This window comes from Scyliorhinus torazame, chromosome 10, assembly GCF_047496885.1.
Source record: "Scyliorhinus torazame isolate Kashiwa2021f chromosome 10, sScyTor2.1, whole genome shotgun sequence".
Classification (NCBI taxonomy): Eukaryota; Metazoa; Chordata; class Chondrichthyes; order Carcharhiniformes; family Scyliorhinidae; genus Scyliorhinus; species Scyliorhinus torazame.
Window position 1 is genome coordinate 60,511,456 of NC_092716.1, and position 22,636 is coordinate 60,534,091.

The 22,636-nt window shown below is 39.6% G+C and overlaps 1 protein-coding gene across 3 annotated transcripts in view; it reads right to left on the minus strand.

Annotated features, from left to right (window-relative positions):
* Window positions 1–2,376: 2,376 nt before the first annotated feature.
* The window catches only part of vps35 (VPS35 retromer complex component), a 93,129-nt gene continuing 72,869 nt past the window's right edge, over window positions 2,377–22,636 (minus strand). For all 3 annotated transcript variants that reach the window (XM_072518171.1, XM_072518173.1, XM_072518172.1), the window contains exons 10-17: window positions 19,910–20,058; window positions 19,535–19,742; window positions 16,799–16,954; window positions 13,079–13,201; window positions 8,842–9,021; window positions 8,276–8,515; window positions 7,393–7,536; window positions 2,377–5,650 (exon numbers count right to left, since the gene is read on the minus strand). In XM_072518171.1, coding sequence (XP_072374272.1) covers window positions 5,471–5,650; window positions 7,393–7,536; window positions 8,276–8,515; window positions 8,842–9,021; window positions 13,079–13,201; window positions 16,799–16,954; window positions 19,535–19,742; window positions 19,910–20,058 — 1,380 coding nt within the window. In that variant the 3' untranslated portion in view covers window positions 2,377–5,470. The remainder of the gene's footprint in view (window positions 5,651–7,392; window positions 7,537–8,275; window positions 8,516–8,841; window positions 9,022–13,078; window positions 13,202–16,798; window positions 16,955–19,534; window positions 19,743–19,909; window positions 20,059–22,636) is intronic.

The following is a 22,636-nucleotide window of genomic DNA, read 5'->3' on the forward strand; positions in this document are numbered from 1 at the left end:
TTTACAATATTTGACATTTTATTCAGTTGAAGTTAACATGGAAACATCAAACTGTACCATAATAATTCATTAAAAATCAAGCTCAAGTGAGATTGTTCAACAAAGTATTTAAGATTTATATAAACATCTTTCGCCGCATCAGGACATGCATTTATATAGCGTCTTTCAAATAAAACGTCCCAAGGCGCTTCAGACGTATTCTGAAACAAAATGCAACACCAAGCCACCAAAGGAGATATTTGGAGAGATCACCAATATCTTGTACAAAGATAGATTTTCTGGAAAGTCTTGAAAGAGTAAACCCAGATAGTGGAGGAGGTTTAGAGAAGGAATTTCATAGTTTAGGACTAATTCAGCTGAAGGCACAGCCCAATTGGTGCAGTAATTAGAGCAGTGCAGAGGATTGTAGGGTTGGAAAATGAGAAATAGGGAGAGGCAAGGCAGTGGAGGGATTTGAAAACAAAAGAAGAATTTTTAAAATAGAGGTATTATTGAACTGGGTATCAGCGTACGTCAGCAAGCAAAGCAGAGATGACTAAATGCAGTGTTTGGAATACCGACAGAGGGTATAATAGGAGAGGCCAGCCAGGACAGTTGGAATTGCCAAATATAGGGGTAACAAAGGCGTATGAGGATTTCAGCAACAAAACTGCTGAGGCAGACATGGGCAATGTTATGAAGGTGTGGCCCCGTGAATGCAGTTGAATACTCATCTTGGGGTGAAATATGACAGGATCGTTCAGCCTCAAACAATTGCTGGGGAAAGGGATGGAATCAGTGGTGAGGGAGCAAGTGTATGTCCGTGGTGGAAGACAATGGTTTCAGGCAAATATTTAACAGGACATTTCTGTTAATCTGGTATGGAACATCAGATAAGCAGTCTGACAATTTAAAGACAGTGGATACTTTTAGAGGTGGTGGTGATGTAGAGCTAGGTGTCGTATGTGGCAACTTACATTGTTTCAGAAAATGTCATCAAGGGACAGCTTCCAGTGAGAAACAGGAGGGAGTCAATGGATAAAATCTTAAGAGGATAATAGAGGGAAGTGTGCACGAATGAGGAAATAAACAATGGATGCCTGCTCTGGCTATCAAGATTGGTAAGAATGAGTGGCTGTAAATGTGTGTTAGAGGTCTACATGGAGGGTGAGATTAAGGGAGGATTGGAGGGCAATGAATTGTTGGGGGGGGGGGGGGGAGGAGAAGAGAAAGAGACGACTCAAGGAGATTGTACCTGGGATGAGTAGCCTCTCAATGTAGAGGGGGGGAATATTGTGAAGATAGCTCGTCAAGAAAAGTAGCATGGTAATGAGCAAATGGTGGACAACCAGGACGTTGAATGCAAAGTGAGAAGGGCTGAACAAGGTGATATGTTAAGTAGTACAAGTAGTGAAGGAGCAAGGGGACAGACCAAATGAGATTTGGTGATAACAGCCACATCATCATTGCTGAGACAGTCTAGGCAAGACAAAACATGAAAGGTATAGCCACGCAAGAAGGCTTCAGTTAAGTGGAACGTGACCACCTCAACAACTGAGGCGAGAATAATGGAAACAACAAGTTAAATGTATCTTGCTGATTCTCTATTCATTAGTTACAATGCACTTGGTCAAAATGATTCGTATTACCGGTTTTTAGAATATGGAAGAGAGGCACTTTGACACTTGAAAATGTTTCATTTTGGCATGGCACTAATCTTTTGGGCAGAAATCCCAGGGGTTGTCCAAATAGCAGTTGGTTGTTAAATTAGGTTGGCTTCTCAAGCAGGCACTTGCATACAAAACACTTCAAGATATGATCTGCTACTCAAGGTAGACGGGGCATATACTAAAGGGGCACATTGGAAGCACTGATGATTGTAAACAGACAAGACATTAACACAAGTTCTTCCCATCACACACTCCACACCAGCCCCTGTAGCTATCTGTTTAGTGTTGGTTTTCCATTCATATTTTCATTTTTAGCTTTAAATTTCCATTACAGATTTTCTTGTTGGGCTGATAACAGTATGCTCATCAGCTGCATACATGGTCTGTCTACCATATTATTACTTAGACTCTCACAACTTCTATGTCAGGCACTGTCCTGCCAAGTGATATTGAACAATCCTTAGGCAGTACATTCCAAAAATACGCAGCATGCACTCCTTCATTTTTTTAAAATCAAGATCTATTTCTCAGTATCATAAAGTGTTGATTCAACCCTAGCCTTATGCAATCTTCTTACATCCTAATTTCACATTAGTTTCCTCAACCATCGCCCTTGTCCTATGCCATCAAGGGTGACTTTGTTGGAAATTTCCCAATTAGCAACATTTAATTCCACTAGTTATCGAACTATACTTCATGCTTTTTAAAACAATGAACACTACCAACACTTGGTCAAGCATTTTAATAGGCTTTTTGTTGAATACATTGACCATAATACTCCAGTTAATTTACAAAGGAATTATAAAGCTTACAAGTATGTTACAGTGATTTCAAAAAGTATATTTCATTTCTCAAATTGGGAAATGGATACATGCTCGGTTGCAAGCATACATGTATACAAATACATCATAAACCTCTGAATACAGCAAACACCACCCTTTTATCAACTTAGCAGCTCAAGATTTTACATGAAGTACGTGATGTGCCTACTTTTAGAATAAAGTCTTTACAGCTACTATAGAATTCAACATTGCCACTACACCTACAGGATAATAAGGAGGAGTACGCATACAAGGGAAGAAGCAATATCTAAAATAGACAATGCAACAGCTTTCATCATAGATTAAGGAAAATGACTAATAAACTTAGGAAGAAAAACAAATTAGGGCATTAACTCACTGAAAGCAGTGTAATTCACGTTGGGTAATTCTCACCATTCTGCTAATCAAGACTTCCCATGTGCGAGAAGTCGCTCAACCTAGCTCACCTGCTTAACTGCTGTAGAGTACAAGACAGATACAGAAAGTGTGCCATTTGTAGACATAGACAGACAATTGGAAAGCTTTAAACAAAAGTTGTTCTGCAGGTCATCAAACGTATGAATTTTCTACAGTTTGAGAACCTAGCTTCCAATCTTTGCAAATAATTCACATTGAGCAATTTGAGGTGACTTTGCAAAAAATGCCTTCAGACAAAAAAGATGCAGAATGTTGATTAATGCACGTCACTGATAAGTGTGTAAACTGGTTAATTTGTACTTGTCTTGGAAAAAATGATTTAACACATTCAATGGGATAAATTGTTTGTTCGTTTTGTAATCTCAAACTACAATATTGCATATTTTACAGTAGTATGCAACCTGGTATACTGTCAAAATAACTACTACGAAGCAGAAACCTTTCTCTCAGTTAGGTGGCAAATCAAAATTAGGGCAGGCAGAAACAAGTCGCTGGGTTACAAACTGTCATACGAGGTGTACATAAAACAGATTTACATGAAATAACACAATGCAAAAAGAATTGCCTGTCATAAAAAGTCACCACAAAGAGACATCTCACTTGTGCTGGTATAATTCATAACTTGGAAGACAACATTGATAAATTGGTCAATCTCTTAAGAAAGTTTAACTTCTGTTACATACATGTAACACTCTTGCAATCAATCCTTGAGACTGGAGAAGAAGATTGACATAGCTCTTGGCTAATGGATACCTTGACTGTTGTATTTTCTTCTGAGAGGATGTTCAAAGAAACTGACATGCAAACTATTTTCATTCAACTGAATGCAATGTTTAGTTAAAAGTTAGTCAAATCACCATCCATGTTGTAAAATTATACATTACAACTTTTACTTTTTGCACATTAATAGTTTAAATTACATTTGAATGAAAGTAGGGTGCACTTTTGGGGTTTGTCTTCCCTATTTTCTCTCCAAATCTTCACAATCCGTTTACTTCTTAAGAGTTAGGGTTCATTCAGTGAGTCCAGTTGTCTTCTAATAACTCAACCAAGTGCATTGATTATGAACAAATATAGGGAATGTTTAACAGGTTATTTGACCACAGAAGCATTAGTCAAACCTGATTGTTGCATTCAATATGTGCACTTCCAACAGAGATTATGGACAGCTACTTAAAGCATGATACCCTGCCCTATTTTCATTTCCCCAATTTAGGTAGCCATGGTTAACAGTAAAACTTGACCATTGTTCCAGTGAGGAAAATAACTCAACAAACCATGAGAGCTCCTGGCCTATGTGACTAAGCTACTCACTGGAAATACTGGCTGAGCTTTGGGATTCTGCTCCTGTTTTTGTTACACACAAAATATTGTAAAGATGGTATACAATAAGCCATAGTTGAAATTTAGTCACGGCAAGTTCAGCTTTCTTCAATTTCAATATTTCAAAATTTACCTTAGTTTTCTGGACAAAAAGCTGTGAAATATTCACGTCCAATAAAAAGTAGAGGCAAAATACTTAGATCTCTCTTTGTTTTCTCAGCGAGACAAACTTCAGCTGGTTTACAAGGAGCATGTAAAAGACCAGTTGTCCCAAGTTCCAGTATGCTAATCTCAATTGGCTAATTTGCTTCACATATTACAATATATTGTGTAAAATAAGAGAAATGTTACAACAAATGTCTTAAAAGATCACCACCAAGGAGTGTCAACAATTCTTCCATTCTAGTTTAGTGGTGGTTATAAATCTCTGGATTCCAAAGAGAAGTTATATGAACATATTATGAAGGACTGAGGAGTGTAATTGATAGTCTGTATAGAAAAGTTGCTTATACTACACTCTTAAATACAAATTCCCATACTGTGCCCATGTAATTTCTTGTTTTACAATTAGAATTGAAATTTTTGAATTGTAATATCAGATACATTATAAGTATTATAGTGTAATTTGTAGAGGTAACGAACACCCAAAGGATTTAAATTTTCATATTCCTTCAAACAATTAATTACTGTTCAATCCAGCAGGATATTTCATAACTTCTATCTTGGGCAGAAAGGATTTCTACATGTGCAAATATTTAGCTTAAATAAACCCCTGTCTTTGAAATAAAGTGGCTCATACAAAACGTTTGTTGAACCACTACAGAAGTTTACTGAAACAGCGAACTGTTAAGCATTTTTTAGGCATTCAGCTGTAAAGATTTTATAATTAAACTGCAATACAGATAATTTAGTTTTTAAAAAACAAATCAACACAAGTCACCTTGATTCATTTTTGCTCAAGTTGAAATACATGTGAATAAGGTAAATACAAGTCATGCTGTGGGAGATAAAATAAAATCTTCCTTCATGACATCCTGAAAGATTTTTAGTTTCACTGACTAATTTCAAAGGAATGCCTTCCTTATAAAGAAGTATTGGTCATTAGATAGAATATAATATATATATGGTACAATTCAATGGCAATCCTATTGTCTTGGCATGTCTAAAAGGCACATTCTGTAACCATCTACTACAGAGAAGGAGGTGTGATAGTGATTTTAAATTGTTTTCTGGAATCTTTATAATCTGTGTGCTGCTAGGTTACAAGACAAGACCTTCATAAATAGGTCCATCAGCTTCAGGCGATTCTCTCCGCAGACGCAGATGCTCCAGTGTGTTGTGAAAGTGTTTGTTAATTTGCTCAGTTTCTTCGCTGGATTCTAAGTTTGGGAGATCTTCTCTTATTTTTTGAATAAGCTGATTTAAGACTTGAATAGTCACCTGAAAAATAAAAAAGTTTATGGAAATGTTTGCAGTAACAAGTTTGAAATATAATTTTTTTCTGTAACATTGTACCTACCAACTTTGAAAGACTAAACAGAACATTTTATTGAGAAGCATCAGCAATACTTAAAACAGGGGCATCATGCATACTTTTGGATGATCTCATCAAGGGCAACAGGTAAGTGAGAAAGTGGAAAGAGCCATGGTTTGATTCTTGGAATTCCAGAAGTAACAGTATATGCTTGGGAATAGATGCCATTGCTGGAAATGCTCTAACTATGACTGAGTTAGAGAGCAGTGGATGAAGATATAGTCAACTGTCTCAAAGGTTACTGAGAGGTCAAGGGGATGAGTAGGGATAGGGTACCAGAGAGAATGTCATATGTGACTTGGGAGCCATTTTGATGCACAGGTGGGGCAGATACCAGATTGATCAAGTTCAAACCCCATTTCTCTGCATTGACTTTGCAAAGTCTTCTCAAGATCACCGTCACCCTCGTTGTTAATCACCTCTCAATCGTTTCCTTGATGGAGCCCATTTTCTTTCTTCTCAAATAAATTAAGAGTACCCTATTTTATTTCCAATTAAGGGTCAATTTAGCGTGGCCAATTCCCCTACCCTGCACATCTTTGGGTTGTGGGGATGAGACCCACGCAGACACGGGGAGAATGTGCAAACTCCACGCAGACAGTGACCCGTGGCCAGGATGAAACCCGGGTCCTCGGCGCTGTGAGGCAGCAGTGCTTGGAGCCCATTTTCAATAATCTTATTTATGAAGTTTTTTTAAATGCCAAAAATGCCACATATATACTTGTTGTACATGCTCAAATCTTAAAGGGTTGAGAGATGGGGAGAATTGGTACAATAATTAAAGGATGAACAACGGTGATTGAAGAATGTACTTTCCTCATCACAACTTTTGAATGTGTCTCTTAGGTGCTGGTGACTTTGGCACACCTTTCTTGGCATCCATTATTCATGCATAAACTAAGAAAATTACTATTTTCTATGGAGGAAATGGGATAACCACAGCTGAACCTAATCTTGTTGGTTTATTAGTTGAGCTCACTGGATAGTGACCATTAATAGAAATCCAGGCTATTTTCCCCTGAAAATCCTGAAGGGGCCAAAACAAATTGTAACCCTCCACTCCTCAGTACTGCTCCGGCTGTAACAGAATATGCAACAAGTATGTCAGCATCAGTAAATTTGATAGAGTTGGAAAAGGAAGTTCTTTAGGATTGCCAAAAAAGCATAGAGGAAGAACTGTTCCTGAACAACTTCTTCAGAGATTTACACCCACCCCTTAACACAGCTTATGCCACTTGGCTATCTAGTATTCTTCCTGTACCAATATAAAAATGCAGTGCAGAAATCATTAAACCCATGCACAGGTTTTTGTCAGCATATAGTTGACCAGTGAGGTTTATGGACTTCTCTTTGCTTCAGTTGTAATGGTTTCTACTTAAAACATTAGTATGTTATTTGTCTTTCCAGATGCTGATGGAGCTGTGAAGTTGCCAGCTACTTAATGCATTCCAAAATGTGCAATGCTCTTTCTCATTATGATGGACACCAGCTGAGCACAGACCAGTAACAAACAGAGCACACCTAGTCTGTTTGACTCATTACAAGAGGCCCATTTTAAAAAGATTATACATGTCAGCAAAATTACTCTCTCTTAAAGAGGCAAGTGGCAATGCAAATTATAATGTAATAATTACTATTTTAAGCTTACCGCCTCATTTTCTTTCTCATAAAAGTATATATATCGATTAAGGATTTCAGTGAAGAGCTGTACTTGTAGTGATGGATCCATACACTGATTGGCTATCTTCAACGCCTTCTTAAGGCATTCCATCACTCTCTTGCCATCATGAATCTTTGAAAGGAAAATGGAAATTAAACACAACCAAAAAAAATTAGCAAAGGAATTCAATGTTTTTTTGGTCCACTGTACCAGTGGCTGGTGCATCCTCGAGATATCCAACAAATATGTACACAGCAATTTTAGAAGGAATATTCCATACAAAAGAAGCATATTTTCTCATTTATATAAACCTATATCTTGGCGACAGAGTCTCACTTTTAAACCTATAGATATGTCAATTGCCACAGTGGCAATCAAGTACACAGCTAAGAAAAGGGCAAAAGGATGCATAATCCAGATAGCTCGACACTAGTTGAACGATAATTGGGCCAAAATGCAAAGTTCCCTCAAAAATGTAGCATGGGATTCCAGCTTTATATTCTAACATGTAAATGTTGTTACATCATCTAAAGTGTTTGGGAAAGATTGAGGTGCTGAAGAATAGTACTTCTGCCAACTATTCTCCATGAATATGAATGAAACCTGAAATTTCTGTTTGTTACATGGAGTAATTATGGAGTATGTAGTCAAAGTGATTATTCTTTCACTGTTCAGATGCTACTTTGTGCGCAAATTAAATGGGGGGGGGGGGGGGGGAAAGAGGGGTTCAATGCACCTGTGTACAAGTTGAGAAGATGCCGAAATAATTCTCTCCAATATTTACAATTCTACAGCAAGCTCCAAAATGAATAGTCAGGTTATTGAGAGTTATTCAATGCAATAGCTGGGTAATTGATGCTTATATTCTTACTTCCTCTCCATTCTTATCTGTGTTCCGCCCAGACCAAAATAAATGAGCACAGATGCTAACAGCACGGCACTGATCTGGCTTTTTAAGTAACTTTGAAGCAGCCAATGCACATTGTGTCCTCAAAGGCTCATGGTTCTCTTCACTGAAACATTTCATCCGCTCAAATGTTCCAATTATCAAAGTGATTGCTGCCAGCTGTGCCTTCGAATCACTGATTTCATCTTCATACAAAGAGAATGCCTAGAAAACAGTATTTTGTTTTTAAATAGTGTTATCCATACAAAGTTTTATGCCGCATATTCAGAATGCTGGTTTCAGTATAAAATTATATGACACTGATTGTTGCAAAACATCTGTGTTCTGTCATCAGTAACGTGCTGACTGCAGAATCTTATTTTATTGGGAGTCCTTAAGAGACCTGCAGGAGGCCTGCTAAGTATTAACTACTCATCTTACTTTCAAACTGCAAGCCAAAGAAATTCAACCGTGCTGCTGGGACTTTCACTCCCTTCCCCACCATCCTTGAAAAATTCCTGTTGCAAACATGAATAGGTGCTTATCTTTACCTGTGACATAAACTCATAAGCCACGGTTTCATGATTCTCAAATCCAATATCCCCAGCTGCAAGTGCTCCCTGGAGAAATAGACGAAGTGGTAACTCTGCAAGCTCTGCTTTAATCAGGGCACTGATCGTCTGGTGGGCAAAAGAAAATATCTTCTGGCACTTCTTTTCCCATTTTTCATCCTGGAAAATGAGATAAATAAATAAAAGCTCCAGTGATGAAGAATTTAGCCACTAGTCTTTTAAAATTAAAATAGTGACTTTGCGTCATTACTCAGGTCACAGCACTAAAACGTTATGAAATTAACTGTCTTGTGGCAATAATTCTGACATTGTTAGTTCATGAACCTGCTCTTTTTGCTCAAGTAATGAATTGAAATCACAATTTTTCAGTTTCAATCTCTTTGAGCATTGCTGGAAAAGGCAGACTAAGAACTGATGTCCCTACAATGAGCAGGTCTAATCTTTCAGTAGGTTTAAAACATATAATGAAGAGATAAAGGGGAATGGCAATTGGCAACATTATTGAAACAAAATATGCATGCCATGGTCCACATGTAATCCTTTCACCCAGTTTTCTCAAACAGAAAAGATGTAGTGTTATGATCTTGCATGTCATGAAATTCTAACAATTGTTTCAGGCAAGTCCCAAATTGAGACTCAACTGCATATTCTTATTATATTAACTAGCTTCGAATAACTGGTGCCAAAGCAATGTGTGAACTATGAATTGGTCAAGCTATTTACCAGTGCAAGTCAGATCACGGTCTAATGAACTTAGGCTGGTAGATTCAGAACATGCCATCATGTGAATTAAACTGGACACGAGTGCCAAGCAAGTGCAACTTGAAGAAATATTGAAGGCTCCCACTCACACTGCCAACATCCAAGTGTAAGTTAATTTCCATGTTAACTTTTAAATTGTAACATTCATCTACTTGCACTCGGGGAAATATTTTATCGTGGGACAAATTCTTGCAAGAGAGCAGTTTCCAGTTTGTTGAATCAGGTTGATCCTCGATATTTAGCTGATCAGGGAAAAGTTTTATTATGCATTCATGAGCATATTGCCAGAATAGGAAAATTATAGTGATGGTGATAGATTGGGGTTTGTTTCTGGATGAACAATTCATAGTTCACACATTGCTGAAAGGAGATGTATATAAAATTGAGAAGAAGGATCTATTTTCCTTAGTGGCGAAGTCAATAACCAGGAGCATTAATCTGAAGGTAGTTATGGAAGGATTGGAGAAGTTGAGAAATATTTCCACCCAGAAGGTGGTGATGATCAGGAACCCGGTGCCCGAAAGGGTGACAGAGACAGAAATCCTCTTTACATTTAATAAAGTATTTGGAAATACACAGCCTCTGTACCCTCTCTGCTGGGACCCAGGTTCAAATCGTACCACTGCAAACAGTGAAATTTGGATTCAATAAAAATCTGGAATTAAAAGTCTAATGATGACCGTGAAACCATTGTTGATGGTTGTAAAAAAAAAAACCTTAGCTGATCTGGCCCACGTGATTGCAGATGCACAGCAATGTGGTTGGCTCTTAACTGCCTGAAGGGCAAATTAGGGATGGGCAATAAATGCTGGCTCAGCCAGCGACAACCCATGAACGAATTTTTTTAAAAACTCAACAGAGTTGTTACAGCACCGGAAGCCATTTGGCTCTTCAAATAAGCAATCTATCCAAAATAAAACAACAAATGCTGGTAAAACTCAGGAGATCTGGCAGCATCTGAAAGAAACAGAATTAACGTTTCAAGTGCAAATAACTCTTCTCCATACTCTATCATGCCACCAACAGGAAGTTTTTCCTCATCTATTATGTCCAGTCTCGTCATGATTTGGAATACCTCCAGATTAAATCGCCATTCAACCTTCCCTTCAGCAAGGAAAATAGTCCAAACTTTCCTATGGTTCTCCAATCTTTCTACGTAACCAAAGTTCTTCACCCCAAACCATTCTTGTGAATCTTTTTTTGCACTCTCTCCAATGCCTTCACATTTTCCCTAAAATGTGTAGCACCGAGAACTGGACACAATACTTCAGTTGAGACTGAAGCAGCGCTTTGTACAAGTTTAATATAAATCTTCTTGCTCTTGTACTGTTTGCCCGTATTAAAAATCTCAGATACTGTATGCTTTATTAACCACTCTCCCAATCTGTCCAGTCACTTTCAATGTTATGCACATATACACCCTCTGTAGAGTTGTACCCATCACTTTAAAATGTCTCTCCTCATCTTCATACCAAAATGAATTACCTCACTTTTCTGCATTGAATTTCATCTGCCATTTAACTGCTCGTTTCACCAACTTGTCCATGCTCTTTTGAAGTTCTACACTATCCTTTGCATGGTTCACAATACTTTCAAGTTTCGTATCATCCAGAAATGTTGAAATTGTGCCCTATACATTAAAGGTCTAGGTCATTCATATACATCAGGAAAAACAAGTTTACTAGTCCAGTCACCAGTCTCAAGAGGCCCAGACTAATGTTCGGGGACATGGATTCAAATCCCATCATGACAGCTGATGGAAATTAAATTCAATTAAGAAAATAAATCTGGAATATAAAGCCAGTATCAAGCATAGATTGTTTATTATTATTAATAATAATAATAATGATAATAATAATCGCTTGTCACAAGTAGGCTTCCATGAAGTTACTGTGAAAAGCCCCTAGTCGCCACATTCCAGCACCTGTTCGGGGGGACTGATACGGGAATTGTTATAAAATTTGTTAAAAGATTATAATTTGTTTAAGATTGTTATAAAAACCCATCTGGTTCACTAATATCCGGAAGGGAAGGAAGTCTGTCATCCATGCCTAATCTGGTCTACATGAGACTGCAGGTCCACAGCAATGTGATTTGACTCTTAACTGACTGCCAAAATGGCCTAGCAAGTCACTCCTTTCAATAGCATTAGGAATGGGTAACAATGCTGGCCTTGCCAGTGACACATCCATCCCATGAAAGAATAAAAGGTCTCAACACCCACAAATCTTCCTCCAATCGGTAAAATATCCATCTTGGTTTTCTGTCACTCAAATTTCATATCCATGTTGCTACTGTCCCCTTTATTCCATGAGCAACTGTGTCATACAATATACCTGAGAGTCCAGTATCAAATGCTTTTTGGCAAAGCAAGGGTCATCTGGACTCGAAACGTTAGCTCTTTTCTCTCCCTACAGATGCTGCCAGACCTGCTGAGATTTTCCAGCATTTTCTCTTTGGTTTCAGATTCCAGCATCCACAGTAATTTGCTTTTATCCAGTGAGTACCATTTGCAATTCTCCAATCCTCTGACATTACCACTTCTCCAGATTGAATTCCATTTGCCAATCATGTGCCCACCTGAATCTTCCTGCTGTCTTCAACATTCTTCCTCATGAACAACCAAACTTTGTACCATTTACAAACTCGCTTTTCTCAAGTGATAATCCCGCACTCATCACCAACTCCCAACCAGAAAGAAAGCTTTCCTGATTCACCATCAAAACCTTTCAGAATTTTAACTCTATTAAGCTTCTTCTTCCCTACCCCAGTGAAAATGGCCTCTCCTCATTAACTTTAGTCCCCCATTCCGACCATCACCCTAGAATGTCTAAACTGTCGCTCTATAAGGTGTGAGTGGAATTATTATTTTTTTTTTTTAAATAATGGGGCCCCTGTATTTTGTATAAATTTATCACTATTTTCTAACTTTGGTATTCTAGGCCTAAATTTACAAAATCCTATTGACTTTGCATGGCTTTATCCAACTGGATTTACTTTCACTCTGTTCACCTTTTAAGTACAGCCATCGGTTCCTTGCTTTTTTTCTCCCAAAGTATACCACCTCACAATTCACAATAAATCGGTCTTCCCAATTGGAAGTCTTGTTCAGCCTCCTCAGTTTGTCACATATCTTAGATTTATGTCTCCTGCAAATTTTGAGGTTGTATTCCCTGTAACCAAATCCAAATCTCCCAAATATACATCAATAAACTAGACTTCTCTACCTCAACCATATTAGAATAACAATACACTGCTCCAGAAGATCAACCTTTTATCAGAAGCACCTGGGCCAGCAGCTTTAAACCCAAAATGATCAAGGCGGCACACATCCTGGTCTAGCTACCCACAAAGAGATTATTCTCAATTGAGATCTGATAATTTAACAGTGGACAACATTTCTTCTTTGCTCATTAAATAAAAGTTTTACATCTATTAAAAGCTTCCAGCTTACCACTTTTGAATTCTCTTTGTAGCAGAAGGCCAGCTGGTAAGCAGAAAATACAAGTGGTGGTAAAGTGAAACGAATCCTTTGATTTCCACCAGCACCAAAGTGTTTCCTGGCAGTATTTAAAATCTGTTTAAAGAAAGATGATGTTAAACAGAAAATCAGTAAGAAAACTATTCCCTTTGGAACAAACTTGTACAACACTGCCTTTTGTACAGTACCATTTGATCTGAAACTGTCTTTGTACAGTACCATTTGATCTGAAACTATACACCCATGTTCGTGTACAAGTGCAAATTGCCTTGGATTTCTGCTAAATAGAAAGGCTATTTTCAATTTTAAAATTCTGTTTAAAAACGTGTTCCAACATTTCAGTTTTATTACTGGTCTACAGTTCTCCTATAACAGATTTACATCAAATGTAACCACGCATACAATAATAATAATCTTTATTGTCACAAGCAGGCTTACATTAACACTGCAATGAAGTTACTGTGAAAAGCCCCAGTCGCCACATTCCGGCGCCTTTTCAGGTACACAGAGGGAGAATTCAATGTCCAAATTACCTAACAGCACGTGCAAACCCACACAGACACAGAGAACGTGCAGACTCCACACAGTGACCCAAGCCAGGAATCGAACCTGGGACCCTTGAGTTGTGAAGCAAGAGTGCTATCCATTGTGTTACGGTGCCACCCAAGTAATTCTATTTGCAGAAAACTGTATTGACGTTTTAAAACTTCCTTCTATTGAATTCCATAACAGTCCATTTGGCTAGGCAACATTCTTTCCTGCTTGCATTTACTTGGAAAATTCTACACATTTTTCCTTTGATCAGGAAATTGGAGAATTCGGGATCTGAATTTGCATCATCCATGATGCAGCTAAGCCCTCCATGGTGCAGAAATTCAGGGAAATTACAGCGAGTGACTTACCAGTATGTATGTTATGCCATAATTTGTAGGAATGGCTTCTCCACAGAAACCTTTATCACAAAAGTTACAGAACTAATTACCATAGCCCCGCATTCAAATCAGTGGCGAGATTACATTCTCTGAATTAATGCTGCCATGACTGCCACTGCTACTTGGACAATTGCAGCATAGTGCTGGTGGACTCAATATGTTTGTTGCAATTACAACAGCCATATTACTTAAATTAAGAAATTGTGTTATCCTCATTGGGTGCTTTAATTAGTTATGTAGCTTTGATAGTGTCTAAGGTCAATGGTACAAAGTGTAAGGCATCCGAATTTATCAAACAAATTCAGGCACAAATGGCAGATTGGGGAGCAAAACAATTTAGACATAGACATAGAATTTACAGTGCAGAAGGAGGCCATTCGGCCCATCGAGTCTGCACCGGCTCTTGGAAAGAGCACCCTACCCAAGGTCAACACCTCCACCCTATCCCCACAACCCAGTAACCCCACCCAACACTAAGGGCAATTTTGGACACTAAGGGCAATTTAGCATGGCCAATCCACCTAACCCGCACATCTTTGGACTGTGGGAGGAAACCGGAGCACCCGGAGGAAACCCACGCACACACGGGGAGGATGTGCAGACTCCGCACAGACAGTGACCCAAGCCGGAATCGAACCTGGGACTCTGGAGCTGTGAAGCAATTGTGCTATCCACAATGCTACCATGCTGCCCTTCATTCATAATTCATAATATTCGTAACAACTCCTATCGCATCTTATATAAATTGTTGAAATAGTTATTGCTGTAACATTACTCAAGTTACTCCTCATGCTCCACATATGGGCTAAATTAAGAATTGAATGCATATAATTTTTTCTAATATTTAAAATGTGATTTTCACCTTCATGCAATGAAACCTTTAACATCTATTCAGTATAACAGGATTATTTTTTGTTAAATTCTATAAACACACATTAAGACAAAAAGAAATGTATGAATTAGCATAAAGAAGATACCCTCAATGTAGAGTTTTGTCTGTACATTTTCAGATATGCTTCTAATTTGTACAATTGCCACATCTTTCAAGGAGTCAAACTCCTATCTCTGGCTGCATGATTTTTAGTCTTGTATTGAACATAATTGTTGAGCAACCCCTAATGATTAACAAGGAACTTTCTACTTCTGTTACTTGAACAGGATGAACTTCGATACTGTGGAATGATTAAAACGTGCAAAAAAATGATTAGTCATAATGAAATGAAGTAATTGATCAGATTCATAAAATTCTAATTAGCAATATTTATTTTGGAAAGAAGTTGCAGAGTCTGGGACAAATCTGTTGATGTAACCAACTTGGTAGTTTCATCACACTAACCTGCGTAAGTATTTCTACATGTTGTGAACATATTGGTTTTCCATTTCACTCAGGAACTCATAGGCAAAGCACACTAAAACAACACTTATTCAGCACAATTACCCAAGAGTAAGGCTGCAGTTATGATCTTCCCCCAGATGGATTGCCCAATTCAACTTTTTTTTTTGATCAAGCACTGATCACTGGTCAATAAGCTAGTGATGAGAGGGGAGAAATGGCTCAGGCTACTCTTGCATACTAATAGCCGATTTCAGACTGCACTGGGTGCTCATTAAAAAATCCCATTTGTTAAGCTGTGGTTCAGGGAGGAAATTGCTTTATTGAGATAGTTTCAGATTTGGAAAGATATTTTCCATTCCTGCTAATTGTCCATATCTGAATATTTAAATGAGCATTATGGCTCATTCAAATGCCGAGACACCAGATTCAACTGGTGCCTGGGACTCACCAGCCACACCTGCAAAACCTCACCAGGGTGCTGTTTAGTACTGGTCCACCCAAATGTGGAGCCGTCTTAACGGCACCTGGAGGGTCTCCCAGCCCATTGAAGGCCCCCTGGTGATTGGGGACAGGGCAGGGTGGCACCCTGTCAGCATTGCCAGGGTACCCAGGGAGCACATTGGCAATGCCAGGGGTTAGGCCCAGGGGGGCCTTGCCAGGTAGATGGGACTTCCCAGGACCTCCAAGGTTGTGGGGGGAAAAGATCGGGCTGCAAACAAGATGGCACCTGATCTGCAAGGAGCCTTTCCAGCTGATGAGTGTGGCTTGGTGGGAGAAACTGAGGCCAGAAAAAGCAGCAAAGTGCTGTTGGAAACCACCGAATAACAATCTGCTAAATGCGCCATTCAGCGGATTTTAACTTCAGTCCGCTGAATGGTGCCAGTTATCATAGATTTGCATCATATATGCACGGCTGATAGTTTGTCAACCAAATACTAGCATTAAAATCGGTTAGCCAGAACTCAGACTGTCCAGACAACAGAAAAAGAAAATCTTAAGCCAAAAAAAACACAAGTACGGCTTTATTTTTGAATAGCATCCTTACAGTGCAGAAGGAGGCTGTTCAGCCCATCGAGTCTGCACCGACCCTTAGAAAGAGCATCCTACTCAAGCCTACACTTCCACCCTACCCCGTAACCGAGCCCATTGTCTCGAACAGTTAGGTTCATAGACGTTTACAGCAAAGGAGGCCATTCGACACATTGTGGCCACACCAGTCAACAAGCCGACTACACTAATCCCATTTTCTAGCACTTAACTCCTAGCCCTGGAGGTTATAGCAGCACAAGTGAATACCGAAATACTTCTTAAATGTTACCAGAGTTTCAGACTCAACCACCTTCCAGGCAGTATCCCTGTAACCCCACCTATCCTGCACATCTTTTATTAAAGGAAAGACCACCTAAATTTGGCAGATTAACATACCATATACTGTTGGTCAGGATCTTCAGACTGAAATAAATGAATAAATCTACCAACAAGACTTTGCTCTTCAGCAAAATCTTCTTGATCAGGATCTTCTGCTGGTTGATCTGGCTGATCCTGAATCAACGTCGACACCAGGTTCAGTATAGCATCCACCTGTAGAAAGAGACAGATGTCTGAGAAACAGCTCACGTGATTCTGAAATTTTACACAAAAACCTCACTTAATATGCAACAAAATCATTATCCAGAAATAAACTCAAAGAAATGCTGGAAATACTGAAGTCGGACATCATTTGGGGAGGGAAACAGTTAGGTTCATAGACGTTTACAGCAAAGGAGGCCATTCGACACATTGTGGCCATGCCAGTCAACAAGCCAACTACACTAATCCCATTTTCTAGCACTTAACTCATAGCCCTGGAGGTTATGGCAGCACAAGTGAATACCGAAATACTTCTTAAATGTTACCAGAGTTTCAGACTCAACCACCTTCCAGGCAGTAAGTTCCAGTCTCCGACCACCCTCTGGGTGAAAAAAGTTTCTCAACACTCCTCTTAGCTTCTACCTCTTGCCCAGTTAATTGAAAAATGCTTCCCTATCCACCCGTTCCTTAATCTGATACACCTCTCAGGTTCCCTCTCAACCTTCACTGCTCCAAGGAAAGCAGCCCTATTCAATCTGTCCTCATAGCTCAGACCTTCCATTCCAGGCAGCATCCTGGTAAATCACCTCTGCACCCTCTCCAGTGAATCAGATTCTTCCGATAATGTGGTGACCAGAACTTCACGCAGTACTCAAATTGCGGCATAACCAGCATTTTTTACATTTCCAGTATGACCTCCCTGCTCTGCTATTCGATGTCTACGTCTAATCTAATAAAGTATCCCATATGCCTTTTTAACCACCTTCTCTACCCCCTTCAGGGATCTGTGGATATGCACTCCAAGGTCCCTCTGATCTTCAGTACTTTCCAGGGTCCTACCATTCATAGTGCAACCCTTTGCCTTGTTAGCCCTACCCAAATGCATTACCTTGTACCTTTCCGGGTTGAATTCCATTTACCACTGCTCTGCCAACCCAACCAGACCATTGATATCGTCCTGCAGTTTAAGGCTATCCTCCTCACCATTTACCACGCTAAAAATGTTTGTGTCATCCACAAACGGATTAATCATACCTCCTACATACAAGTCCAAATCATTAATGTACACCACAAATAGCAAGTGCCCCAGGTCCGAGCCCTGCAGAGCCCCACTGGAAACAGACATCCAGTCACAGAAACATCCCTCTACCATCACAGTCTGTAATGTAAGAAATATGGCAGCCAATTTGCACACAGGCACCATCAAACAGCAACATGATAATGGCCAGATCACCAGTTTTCATGATTTTAATGCAATATTAATATTGGTCAGCACACTGGGGAGAACTCTCCTGCTCTTCTTGACAATATCATGGGATAATTTATGCCCAATTGAGGAAGCAGATGAGTCCAACAGACGGCAATGGAGTGTCAGCCTAGGTTTTTGTGCTCCAGTCTCCGAGTGGTTCTTGAGCTTCAAAGGTTTCAATTTAAGGAAGAGCTCTTTATCTCTTAAGCCACAACTATAACATAAAAAGTTAACATGAAGCTATTCATTATGGCCATAATTTTTATTGGTGGAAAAAAGTCATGCAGAGAGCAAATCAAAACAGCAACTGATGAGGATAGATCATAGTTCCTTGCACCACGCAGTTATTTTATTTGAAACACTTATACAATGTCATTAAATCGTGCTGGATGAATAGCACGCCATGTTATTTACTGCCAAAACAAATTTCACAATTGCCATTAAATAATATGGAGGATTAATTTCTGGTAAATAACTTTAATTGTGTTGCTCTATTATTTATTGGTATATATAATTGAAAGTTTTAAAATTTAGGTATAGTTTATTGAACACAACTGGTATATATAACTTTCTAAATAGCAAATATCCATGAGTACTATAAAGGGAGTCTTATAACCAATGCAACTTTCAATATTTAGAATCAAGGAAAAAATACATGCAAAATGCTGCGAGTCTTAGGAAGAAATGCACTTGCATTTGTCCATCTTAAATAATTTCATCATAACTTTACAAAGCATGCGGGTGTGCCTATTTCAGTGCAACAGAAGCAATAAAAGGAAGCAATTAGACTAATCAATAGACACCGGGTAATCAATACAATTTAAATTCACCAGATCTTTACTGTCACTTCTCTATAGACTTTCTTATTATTTCCCCTCAGAGGTTAGAAATACTTGCTTTTGAGTTAATTTGGAAGTTAACTCCCTAGGAAAATTGACGATAATACTTTTATACTTTTTGAACAACCTGTAGCAATGATGATAGAAATCCTTAAAATTAGTGTAACATCTGGCAAATACAACAAACATTTTTGTTCCAAATTACTGATTTTCCAACATAAACAAATTCAACTTGCGTTGTAAAAAAGGTTAATCAGCTTTGGAAAAGATGTACTTTAAAACCTTGTTCACAAGTTTTTATTTTCAAAATATCTCTCCCATTGTACAACACTAATATTTCCATTAGTCAATTACTTAAATATATCCTAGAATCTGTCAGAAATTACAGTCAATATGCATTTTAAAAATCAGTATTTTTTTCATTACCTGATTTTGCCATAATTTTAACCCATCATGCTATTAAAATAAAATACGGTTCCTCGTGGTACCTGCATTAAATATTACCTGTTCTTGTCCAATTATCTCTGTGTTGAACTCAAGCGCATTGCTTAGTATGTAACAGCTCATATTTTTGCGTGACTCATAGTCAAAGTATTCAAACAAAGGATGGAAGTGTTTCAACTTCAATACAGTCAGGATGCTGTTGTACGTGTCGATGGGAATCTTTAGAAGCCGTGTTAATTCTTTAGAAACTGCACTGCTAGTAGCAATACTAAATGTGGCAAGGAAAGAAAACAGAAAATTTGATAATAAGCTCTTTCTTGGCTATTGAAACCCAGCACATATTTTGTTTAACTGAAGTACAGTTTAAGATACAAAAACGTGACAAATCTTAAATTCCTATCAGATAAAAGTATACTTAAAAATGAAAGTACATACTGTTCAAGATTGAGTTTGTTAAAGATCTCCACAGTTGTTTCAAGAACTTTATCAACATAGTCCACCCGTTCAGGGTAACACTTCATGGCCAAGTTGATAAGAGACACTTGTAAAGATACAACATCTTCAGAAGGCATATCTTGTCTTGACTGAAAATATAACCAAAATAAAATTAGCAAATGTCAGTCTTTTTAAACACTTATTTTGGACACATTTTTAATAAATTCACTACTGGCATTATCCATGGGAACTGTAAGAGCATATTAGGCAGAAGAACATTTAATATGGCAATCTGATGGGTTACTTCAATCATGCAAAAGTTAAGCTTCTGATCAAATTGTCACATTTCCTTTCCTACATTTAATACAACTGCACAAAGCCATTGGTGAGGAGGTCTTGTCATGCAGTGGGTAGCGTCCCTGCCTCTGAGCCAGAGGCTCCAGGTTGGAATCCCACCCCAGGACTTGACAACCAAAGAAGGGGTGTTCATAATCCGGCCAACAGGCCAAGTATCAAATTACAAAACCCTTCTAATACACCCATGGCAGATGGCAAAAAGCAGGAGAGGCTCTTGGTCAGCCATGCTTGGTGTGGAGAGACGCCCCTCAAGCTACAAGTCTCTGGTGACGGGTTAAAGAGCTGTTCCAGGCAAAACTCACTATGGGAGCAGGTGAAAGTCAGCCTTGTACACCACTAGGTGCAGGAAGAGAAATAACAAGGCAATTGGTGTAACAAAAAGGTATAGGATTACACATTTAGAAATGCAACATCACTTCTCTTAAAGCCATTCCCAAGCATGGGATAAAGTATTCCAAGGTATGTCTGAAAATGGCAGATGAAGAATAATCACTGGCAAAATAAAAAGACTCTATAAAGGACTTGAGCGTCAAGACAAGGTGAGTACATTCAATTCTCTTCTGAGGTTACTCAAGCACAGAGGGAATTTTACTTGACATTTGTCCATTTTATAGTGTAAGGGGTGGTAACAGATGGCAATGATGTAGAGTGTCAGACAAAATAACATTCTATCCTCCAGCACAAATGAATAGAAGCTCACAGCACAGAAAATCAGACCCAATGAGTCCATAAGAGCTGTACATCATAGCAATTCAAAACTAATCCCACCACAAGTTTCCTTACAACTTGTTGCTTCAAACATTCATCAGATTTTCTCATAGAAAAGTGATGGGAGGGGAGTTAGGGTATTAAAGTTTTTGTTTCGGGGGGGCCGGAGGAGTTGGGGGAGAAATATGGGCTGGGGCAGGGGGAGATGTTTAGATATAGAATTTACAGTGCAGAAGGAGGCCATTTGGCCCATCGAGTCTGCAGCTGCCCTTGGAAAGAGAACCCTACCCAAGCCCACACTTCCATCCTACCCCGTAACTGTACCCAACCTTTTTTTTGGACACTAAGGGCAATTTAGCATGGCAATCCACCTAGCCTGCACATCTTTGGACTGTGGGAGGAAACGAGAGCACCCGCAGGAAACCCATGCAGACACGGGGAGAACGTGCAGACTCTGCACACAGACAGTGACCCAAGCCAGGAATCGTACCTGGGACCCTGGAGCTGTGAAGCAACTGTGCTAACCACGGTGCTACAGTGCTGCCCTATATGCAGGCCCTAGATTTCACCAGGAAGAAGGTTCGGAGCTTCCTGATGGTGCCGGCCCCCACATTGTTGGTGGAGGTATTGACGGCAGAGGAAATGGAGAGAGGGTGATGTCGGTGATCTATGGGGTGATTCTCGGAGAGGACAAGGTGTTATTAGAGGGGATTAAAGCAAAGTGGGAGGAAGAGTTGAGGGAGAGCATGGAGGATGGGTGGTAGTGCGAGGTGTTCCGGAGGGTGAATTCCTCAGCCTCATGCCCGAGGTTGGGGCTGATACAGTTGAAGGTGGTCTGTTGAGCGCACCTCACAAGCATGAGCCAACTCTTTGAGGTGGTGCAGGATGTATGTAAGCACTGTGGAAGTAGCCCCGCAAACCATGTTCATATGTTTTGGTCCTGCCTGAAACTGGAGGGGGGTCTTCAGGGTCATCTTGGGTGGTACACGCGAGGTTCAAACCAGTGCCCCTGGAAGACATATTTGGGGTGTCGGACCAGCCGGGGCTGGAGGTGGGTGCGGAGGCAGATGTTTTTGCCTTCGGCTCGCTGATTGCCCGAAGGCGGGTTCTGTTGGGGTGGAGGTCAGCTTCTCTGCCCTGTGCCTCGGCGTGAGGAGGGTCCTGCTGGAATTTTTAATGCTGGTGAAGTTTGAGCTGAGGAGGAGGATGGAAGGGTTCTACAATTCATGGGCTTTGTTAATCATGCACTTTCAATAATTGGATGACATCGAACATTAGGGGATGGTGGTTAGGAATGTATAGGTTGACTTCCGGGTTGCGGCGATGCGGAGCTAAGCCGCGCGATTCGTCAGCTCCCGCGAAAACGGACTTTTGGGCCCACTAACGGAGCCCCAACGGCACTTGAAAAAATAACCAACCCGTGGGGAAGGAAGGAGAAAGTCCCCTACAGACCTGCATGGATCGGACCCGCAGCGAAACGGCGAAAAAAGCGGCCCTGGAGCAGCGGGAGAAGAAAGAAGAAAAAGAAGGAAAAAACAAAATGGCGGCGCCCACGGACAGAGAGGAGATGAAAGAGTTCATCAAGTGCTGCTTCGAGGAGCTGCGTAAGGAGATGGCGGCGCCTATACAGGCAATGGTTGAAAGACTTGGAGCAACCCAGAA